Genomic DNA, 10,352 nt, shown 5'->3' on the forward strand with positions numbered 1-10,352 from the left:
CAAAAGGTAGCATTTGCAAAACATATCTAATCTATATTAATGTTACTAATGTGCCATGTTGTGGATTCCTCCTGTTTTTCATCGTCAACAATGTTCTTGGTGCTTGAGGAGCTTGGAGCAACTGTGTTGCACTTGTCCAGCATGTATTTCAGAATATCTATGGACTCTTCCGCATGGCCGCACCTGTTAGACAGGCGGTTAAACTGCTCTTGTAATGAAGAAACTCTGTGCAAAAAAAGATTGATTTCAGGTTGATATTTATCGCTGATGATGCAGCTTTGATTGTCGATTTTATCGTCTAAGATCTTCTGTTGAGCTCTTATTTCCTCCAACTCGGCTTGAAGATCCGCACAATGGAGGCAGTCCTCGCTGCGGGCCATTGCAAAGATCGGATGAAGTAGGTAGAAAAGGGATCTCCAAATCACGGTTAAGAACTGTTTCAGATGAGGTTGGACAGAGGAGGAAGAAACTAGCACAAAGGTAAATAACCAATTCAGGGATTCAGAGTTCAAACGAGATTCAGAACCGAGAGGAAAAAAAGGCTTTGGGGAAGAATGCCCGATCCGAGAGAGCAGGGGGACAGAAAAAAGGAAGGGCGCTGAATAGGGGAAGGGATATGAGAAATATATACAAGGGTGGGGACGACGAGGGGCTATCATATAATAGGAGGGTGGAACAAAGAGAGGGTGCGGAAAATCCAGATGCCTATCCTAAGGAGTCAGAGAGGCATGATCGATAAGATAGAAGTCGGCTAGGTTACTAATTGAAGTCAAGGCAATGACTAATAGGTTCTTGAATCTCCTTGCTATATTGATGGAGGCTCCTCCAATAAGCAAAGTGTCATTGGAAAATTGCGAGTGGTTTATATTCTTGACTCCATTCCCAAATTTAATTCCTATGATGGGGCCCACCCTTCGGTTGAAGTCCAAAGCTTGACTAAAGGATTCAACCATAAGAATAAAGAGGTAAGGAGACAGAGGGAAACCCTGTTTGAGACCATGAGAGGATTGAAAAGCTTCACCCGGTCTACCATTAACCAGAGGGAAAATCTAGGGCCCAGAGATGCAAGCAGTGATGAGGTTTAGAAAGGACGAATCAAATCCCATCTTTTTTAAGACAGCTATAAGGTAGGAGTGTCTTACTTTGTCGAAGGCGTTGGCGACGTCAAGCTTGAGGATGAACCCTTTCTCCTTCCTAGAATGACTCGAATGAATGGCTTCTTGTACGAGGAGAATGGAATCAGTTATATGTCTATTGGCCAGGAACCCTCCTTGATTTTCTAAGATAAGAGAGGGGAGGAGGGGTTTGAGGTGGGAGGCTAAGATTTTGGTCAGGATATTGTAGGAGGAATTGCAGAGGGAAATGGGTTGAAAACGAGAAAAGGAAGAGGGCCGGTTTTCTTTAGGTATGAGAGCAAGATGAGTGGCATTGGTATATCATCCTATTTTACCCTTTCGCTGGATCCATCTGATCATTTTTGTCAAGTCTTTTTTAATTAATGCCCAGAACGCCCTAAAGAAGCAAATGGGAAAACCATTAGGGCTTGGAGCCTTATCAGGCTGGAGAGTCCAAATCGTTCTTCTAATTTCCTCCTCATCAATTTCTTTATTCAGGCTGTCATTCATTTCCTTGGTGATTACATTGGGCAAATATTGAAGAAAGTCGGCATAATCCTCTTCTCCTTTTGTTTCAGTTAGGAGCTCTCTATAATGCTCTGTGGTAGACTTTCTAATGGCCTCTTGGGTGGTTTGCTGATTGCCCTCAGCATCTAAAATAGAGCTTACGTTGTTCCTGATTTTTCGTGCCGTGGTATGTTTGTGAAACAAGGCTGTATTCTTATCACCCCCTTGCAGCCAAAGTTGCCTCGACTTTAATCTCCATTTTAATTCCTCTTCTCTATTTATGTGACATAGCTGTGAATAGAGAATGCTTTCTTGTTCCTTATTCTCCTGAGAGAGGCCATGAGCTTCTATTGTTCTTTGGATGTTGTCTAAATCATTGTTGATTTTCTTTTTGACCTCCTCAGGCTCCTTATAACTGGATTTTGCCCATTCTTTGATAGCCTTCTTGGTTCTTCTTTGTTTGGTTTCCCATATGAAACTAGGAGAACCTTCAACGTGCTGATTCCAAGTATCCTGAACAATTTCTTTGACAACTGGTATACAATTCCAGAGGGGACTGTATTTAAACAGGATAGGTCCAAGGGGGCAGTGGGTTTCCAGAGTGAGGGTTATAGGGTAGTGATCAGAGGCTGAAGAAGAAAGGATGCTAGCGTACCCCACTGAGAAGGAAGAAAGAAATGAGACATTAATTAAAATCCTGTCCAGCCTTTCCATTATGTTACCAATGCCCAGCCTGCGATTAGTCCAGGTGTACCTGCAATTTTTTGGAGCCACATCCACAAGTTCATGGTCTTGCATGATATTTTCCAAACGACTTCTGAAGGGATCGAGTGAGAAGCAACCTCCCCGTCTTTCGTTGGCATCTAAAATAAGATTTAGATCACCTCCCACAATAATATTGGAGTTTATTTCACCATCGATACTTGCCTTAAGGTCATCCCAGCAGCATTCCTTTTCTCTAAAGTGGTTGGAAACGTAAACATTATAAATTATTGCAGTTTGGTTGTCTATTCTATTTTCCAAAATAGTTCTAATCCAATGCTGATGTAAAATTTCTGATGTGCAGTTCCACTTACTGTGATTCCAAAGAGTGGCAATTCCTCTGGATGCTCCTCTTGAAACACTGATACTGCCTTTGTACTGCTTCTGCTGATTTATTATTCCTCTCATTTCTTGCTGATCTTGCTTTGTCTCCTGAATCAATAAAATTTCTGGTTTTTCACTATGTATAAGTTCTCTGAGGGTTGAGACCTTGGAGGGATCCCTAATCCCCTGCTGTTCCAAGACAAGACTTTCATCATTGGGTATTTGGGGTACGGAGAGGTGCTCGCCCCCCTGGATCTTTGTGACTTGTCTCTTTATCATGTTTCCCTAGGATGTAAGACTCTATAGGAGTTTGGGTGCCCATAGCGATGTCTTTCTGAGCATTCTCATCTCTATGCTGCTTGGCCGATTTTCTACCTGGTCCAGGTTTTTTGTAAAAGTCGCTAGAAGTTCCATGGTCTTTGGAGGAACTTCTGGTAAGCCTGATGAGAGGAGGATCAAGAGAAGCCTGAGATGGGATGACCAAGGGGGGAGAAGGTTCAGAGGCTTCAGATTGAATGAAGGTGGGGGGGAGAGGGATCCACGGAAGGAGGTTCAGGGGGAGATAAGACTAGAAAGGGGTTAGATGAAGAGGGGAGGGGAGGATGGTCAAGAGGGGAATGGGCAGACAAGAGAGGGGAGGATGAAGAGGGACGAGATGCATTGGGTACAAGAGGGCCAGATTCATGAGAGGCTTTGGATGAAGAGGCTGTCTTCTTTTTTTTGACAGTTTCCCATTGGTCTTCTTCTATGCCATTCTCTGCATCAACAAGTTTAGAACATCGATTGGCAAAGTGGCCATATTCATGACATACCTTACATTTAAATGGTATTTGCTCGTAATCCAGCTGCTGGATATGGCTCCACTCGTCCACTTTCAGTTTAATAGCTTCAGGGAGTCCTTTGCCAAGGTCCACTTCAACACAAATCCTCGCATAGGCTTGCATGTTTTCTTTCGGTTCGCTGCAATCAATATATTTTCCAACTGCATTCCCAATGGCTCGCACTGATTCATCTCCCCAATAGTGGAGCGGGAGATGAGGGAGCCGGACCCAAACCGAAACAGCACTGGGGACATCTAGTTCAGGGTCAAAGTCTGGGGTCCATTTGTTGAGATATAGGCCGCTGGAGTCCATGAAACAGGGCCCGTTTCTGAATATTAAATCCTTATCCTCTTTGGATTCAAAGTGAAATGTAAAATACCCTTTCCCACAAAATCTGATGGAGATTTTCCCTTGAATTTTGTCAGACCAATTTCTTTCAACCCATCTTTTTACAGTTTTTGGAGAAGGCCAGAGGCTTGTAAATTAACCTATGAGACCTTTTTTTGCAAGAGACAATGCGGCCATGCAGCGCAAGGCTGGTGGTAAATGAACTTCATGAAGCACATCCAGCTTCTTCACAAATTTAGTGAGAGCTGGACGAGGGCGTTGCGGTGGAAGAGACTTCTCTAGATCTGAAAAGGCACGTTGTCGATCAGCCCCCTCCGATGGAGGATCCGGAGGGGCCATGGCAGGAGGCCGAGGGCCCTGGCAGTTGCGATGTAGGTAACCTAATGCGCGCAGCAGCAGGAACTCCTCAGAGGAAGTGCGCTCGAAAAAATGCTCTTAATGTTTTGTATTATTATTTTCTTTTTAATATTATAAATATTAGTTTTTTGTGTTTTGATTTAAAAATATTGTATATAGATATTGCACATTACATTCAAATTATGCTATTAAATGCACCTAAATTTTGTCGAAGCAATAATTCTCAAACATATAATATGTAAAAAATAAAAACTTAGTTTTATTATAAATATAGGTTTGGAATCTCATTTAATTTATTTTTTTGGTGAGTAAATTTTCATTACTTAAATCCAATAAAAAATACATGCTTTGCTCTGGCTTGAACAAACTATTTGTAGAACCAAATTTGTTTAAGAGTCCAAAAATTGAACATGGTCCGACATATTGAAACTACTGAACAACTAGCATGAGACCTATAGCCTTTGAAAACATTATATGCATTTATAGATAGAAAACTAAAAACCAAAAATAAAGAAAAGCAAAGCATATAAATGGTGTACTCATGCATCTTATTACAATGTAATGTAAATATCATGAGTTCCACTCCATCCACTATGTCCAGAATATCTCAAATGCCCATTTGGGGGCCGATGTCATACCAAACCACAATGTTACGTATATGGGTTCCAGACCTACCAACTAACACTCCATTTATGTATTACTAAAAAATACAAAAGGTTCATCATCAACTACATTATAAGTTTTCACTGGACCTATGTCATCTGTCGTTAATTTCATCAATAAATTTGCAAGTTGGACAGAGTGAATTTAATAGATTTTATTATGAAATTAACTACTCTTCTAAATTTATTTTATTTATTAAAACTAAACCATTAAATATATTGATGGACTTCAATTTATCATCCACTTTTGATATTAGGTTCGTTTTAATGTTTTTATAATAAATTACTAGGAATGAAATTTAAAATTTCTTTCACCTTTTTGTTTGGGAGATTAAAAACATTTTTACATTTTTACATAGTTATTTGACTACCTAAGGAACTTGATTGCTCTTTGTTATGGCACCCACTTTGCATATTTTCAGATTTGAATTTCTTTCATCTTATTACTTTAACGAGTGTTCAACATTTTTTCTTCCCATAAAATTTAGTCTTTGAATGATTTCAATATTTCTTTGGAAAATTATTCGCGTTAAACATGGTTAACAAAGTTGATGGTAAGTTATAAAATTTAATTTCCATCCGTTTTCAAAGGCATTATAGGAAGTAGTACTTATCTTATACTTTAATGTGTATCAATGTACATGAGCTCTTCAAATTTTATTGTTTTGGAAACTTATCTTGATTTTGCAAAAGGGTTTTTCATTATTTTCTTATCATATTGGTGATTTTTATACAATGTCACTTTTTAAGTATTTTATTCTTCAATTTATAGGTAACGGTAAGGTATTTTTCTAGGTTTAAGGTCGTTTAACAAAAAGTTTTAAGGTTATTATAACAATATATTTGATATGAGCTTAGCATATTATTTGTAGGAATTGAATCAAGGTGGGAATGATAATAATATTCCTCTCAACCAACTGACATAAACCCAATTTACACACACAATGATAATGATTGCATTGAGATGCGTTCTATAAGCTAGTAAGGAGGAGATGTACGGAAATGTTAGAATGAAGCATTAAAAATAAATAATAATAATAATAATAATAAAAGAACATAATGTTAACTCAATTTAAAAAGTAGTAAAATGTAATAGGGGTAGTAATAAAAAATAATAAGTTGGCTAAATTCAGTGTGTTATATTTTGAATTGCGTTTTTATTAATAAAATTATAGATATTTTTCTTGGAAAAGAAATTTATAATATACATACTGCATTTAAAGAAATTCAAATAATGATGATTCATATTCATAACCACATTATTTCAAAACTTCATGTTTAAGTTTAGTTAATAACACATGTAAAGGATTGATATAATATTTTTTTCTTCTAAAATTTATACATATAATCAATATATATATATATATATATATATATAAAAGAAAAACAACAAAAGCATAGGTATGGAGTTATATGTATTATGAAGGTTTTAATAGAATTAGAAATAAGAATATTTCTATATTTAGAAATGTGAAATATAAATAAAATTATAAATTGTAGATCCATCTTACAATATAAAAAAATTATGATTCATATTTGACCATGATATTTAAGAACTTTTTTTTCCTAAAAACATGTATTTCCAAGTTGAAAATATACATCGAAAAGACCTTGGAGGTCTGATCTAAAATAAATTGTCCAAGAGACAAAACATAAACCCCCATAAGAAACTTAAGTAGCATTGACAACCATATATATGGCTCAATTTTTTACTGACATCAAAGGAAAAAATTTATATGTAACCAATAGGTAGTCTACATACTCATTAAAGTTTAAAGTGTTCTTGCAACTTTAGAATTGAAATTGAATGATTGTCCCTTCCAGAGCTTCATCATCCATAAATTTTCAATCTCAAGGGCTCCTGAATGAACATGTAATACCACCTTTGATAGGTGGTATTTTATTGTATTAATCTCCCTCAAAACATATTTTGCTTCAAACCACTCTAAATTGTTTGCTTCATTTTATAATTCCCTTAGAGTATGATAAAGTTTGGGACCTTTGATTTCAATATTGTTATTGATCCATTTAGTCACAAGTTGTGAGTCTCCAAAGATCTAGAGCTTAAAAACCCAGAAATAGTTAGCCACATACAAAAGAGCCCACAAAGGTGAAAGCCCTGCCTTTCTATTCGAACATCTTCCATGACAATAACAGATGTGTTTAATGATATGTCTATTCATGTAGAGAATAACACCTACCCCACAAATAGGTGGATGAACCTGGTTGGCTCCATCAAAGAAGCCCTAGGGCATGCCTTCTTTCATTGATGACATGATAAGAATTCTAGTTTTCTTTTTCTTGAGCCTCACTTTATGTGCATCCATAAAACACTCAATTTCAACCATCACCACGTCTTCTAGAATGATTTTATCTCAAAAAATAGCCAAGTTTCTATCCCATCAAGTAGAAAGAACCCAAACAGTTGGGAAAATAGTAAAATATTGTACGAAGTGATATGTTGTCTAGTCCTTGACACATTATACAAGCGAACTCCTATTCCAAGAAGTGGAAGTAGGATAATACTTCGATAATACCATGGTCCATGAAATGTATAATTTTCTTGTAGATTCACAGCGCATGTAATGTACTAAAACACAAGAAAAAAATCTACTCTACTTTCAATTCAACGAAAGACAATAGATCAATGAAAACAATAGTCGACAAGAAGAAGATAATCAATGGTACATAACACAATAATTTCTCTGGGGAAAGCCACTACTCAAAACCCATACTATCTATTGCATTAATCAGAAATATGAGTGAAGATACAAAGCTTATTCTCACAAGAACAATTCCACACAAGTATTCTCAACTCTCTAATACACAAGCTAGCTCTTAGCCAACACTTAGCCAATTTCCATTACTTTCCAAGCCCCTATTTCATTATGCAATTACTATAGTGAATAGCCAGTATTTAAAGGGAAGTCATGCTTGATATATACACTCAAGTAAATCATACAACTGATAGTACATTGTCCCTAAACTCTAGTCTCAACTGGGTCTTTCTCAGAACTGACATGCATGAGCTTCCATTGAGGGAATATTTGGTTAACTGGAGTAACACTTGTGGATGCAACAGTGCACCAACTGACTCTTAGTCCTCTATTAGTTCCACAAACAGTTAGAAATAATTTAACTAGCCATAACTCAGTAAACTGAGTTAATCTAATTACAACTCAACTAAACTCATCCTGGACCCCTAAAATTTAGGGAGAACATAACATGAATTCCAAAAGATTTCCAACTCGAAATTCCTAAGCTAATTAAATTGATTAACTATCTACAAGTTACTATGAGAATAAAATTCGATTTTAATTCTCAGTTTAATTCAAGGACAAATTAAACTGGAATTTCTTATTGTCATTTCTCAACACTCCCCCTCAACAAGAAAGGGATTATTAGTTACCCTGATCTTGTCTCTGTGAAACTTGAATTTACATCTCGACAATGATTTTGTCAAAATGTCAACATCTTTCTCCTCTGTGGGAATATATTCCAGCAACATAATCCACCTCAATACACAATCTCTGAGATGATGATATCAGATATCTATATGCTTTGGACCGATCATGAAAAAATGGATTTCCAGAGAGTTTGATACAACTTTGATTATTGTAGTAAATTATAGTTGGATCCGTCTGTTGACCAAATAAACCAACCAAGATCTTCCTCATCTAGATGGCCTCACATGCAGCTTGTCTAGCTGCCATGTCTCTGCCTCTGTCGAACTAAGTGCAACCAATCTCTGTTTCCTACTGTACCAAGAAACTGTCATAGACCCAATACTAAAGATCCCTCCTGATGTTCTCTTCCTATCAGATGGACTTCCTGCCCAATCTTCACCAGTGAACCCTTGAATCTTCACTCCCTCTGTCCGTTTGTACCACAATCCATACTGAGTAGTGCCCTTGATGTATCTCAACACATGATTTGTCGCCTTCCAAAACAACTTGGTAGGCCTAACTATCACTTGACTAAGTTGGTTAACTGCATAGCACATATTCGGTCATGTGTTCACTAGATACATAAGTGAACCCACAAGCTTCCTGCAAACAATAACTTCCACTACTTCACCTAAAGTAGCATCCTCCTTCCACCAGTTACCTGCTAAATGAGTCTCCACCGGTTTTCTACTCTCCATGCATAATCTACTGAGTATCTCATTGGCATACTTGTCCTGAGACACAAACAATTCCCCATCACCCTGCCATGCTTCCATGCCTAGAAAGTAATGCATGAGCCCCATTTCCTTCATCTCAAACTCTCTTGCAAGGTCCTCCTTGCAATATTTGATCAACTGACCATTACCTGTCAGTATGCGATCATCAACATAAAGTACAATGATAAAAAATTTACCTTCCACCACTATGTGGTACAAGTTCACATCTACATCACTCTTCATGAAGCCCAATTTGGTGAAGTAGCTTTCTATCCTGGTGTACCATGCATGGGGTGCTTGCTTCAGCCCATACAACACTCTCTTAAGCCTGCACACATGCAACTCATGGTTGAAGGTCTCAAAACCTTCAGGTTTCTCTACGTACACTTCTTCCTCAATCATGCCATTAAGGAAGGCTGTCTTCACATCCATATGATGTATCTTCCAACCCATCTGCACTGATAGTGCCACTATAGATATGATCGAAGAGTACCTTGCAATAAGAGCAAATGTCTCATCATAATCAATCCCCTCTACCTGTGGAAATCCACTATCCAAAAATCTAACCTTATTCTTCTCCACACTACCATCTATAGCTTTCTTTACCTTGTAAAGCCATCAGGAGCTCATCATTGACTTGTCCTTCAGTTTCGGGACCACATCCCAAACATTGTTACGAACTATGGAGTCATACTCCTCCACCATGGCATCAAACCAAACTGGCTGCTACACTTCTTCCTCAAAGGAAGATGGCTCTGTCACAACACATCAACTCATAAGATCCGTGTATCTAGTGTATCTCTCAGGTGACGACATCTGCCTGTGCTGAGATGTGGGTGCTCCCACCTTCTCTCGTGCATCATGCAACAATCTGTTAACCTCTTTGGTGCACTTTATCCCATCTCTGGAGGACTCTGCTTGAGTGGATGTCTCCACTCTCGGATACTCTGCATATGGATGCTCCACATTAAACTGAAGCTCCTCAACCTTAGGAACCAAAAGTTTCTCAATCACGTAGTTGTATCTCCCTCTCAAGGGAAATTAGCATGGACTTCTACTCATCAAAATTGAAATCCCTATGAACCACCATCATCCTGTTGGTTGGAAAGTACACCTGATAGTCGTAAGTGTATCAATGTACCCCAAAAATATCCCCAAATCTGCGTTGCTCAAGCTTCTTCCATGAATCTTTGGTCACATGGAAATATACAGATGATCCAAAAATCCTAAAGTGACCAAAATATGGCCTCTTACCAGTGATATCTTCCTCTGGTGTCTTCATCCCAAGTATTTG

The 10,352-nt window shown here is 37.8% G+C and overlaps 1 protein-coding gene across 1 annotated transcript; it reads right to left on the bottom strand.

Moving 5' to 3' along the window:
- Positions 1 to 1,436: 1,436 nt before the first annotated feature.
- LOC149236484 (uncharacterized) lies at positions 1,437 to 2,987 on the bottom strand. The gene has a single exon (XM_089368924.1). It carries the CDS (start codon positions 2,985 to 2,987, stop codon positions 1,437 to 1,439), a length of 1,551 nt encoding a protein of 516 aa, XP_089225050.1.
- Positions 2,988 to 10,352: the final 7,365 nt, after the last annotated feature.

The sequence above is a fragment of the Pinus tabuliformis genome, chromosome 8, assembly GCF_031772625.1.
Source record: "Pinus tabuliformis cultivar Carrire ecotype Pingquan chromosome 8, CPIR1, whole genome shotgun sequence".
NCBI classification, from domain to species: Eukaryota; Viridiplantae; Streptophyta; class Pinopsida; order Pinales; family Pinaceae; genus Pinus; species Pinus tabuliformis.

Excerpts from the sequence above, each read along its gene's own strand:
- LOC149236484 (XM_089368924.1), bottom strand. The coding sequence starts at position 2,987 with ATGATAAAGAGACAAGTCACAAAGATCCAGGGGGGCGAGCACCTCTCC.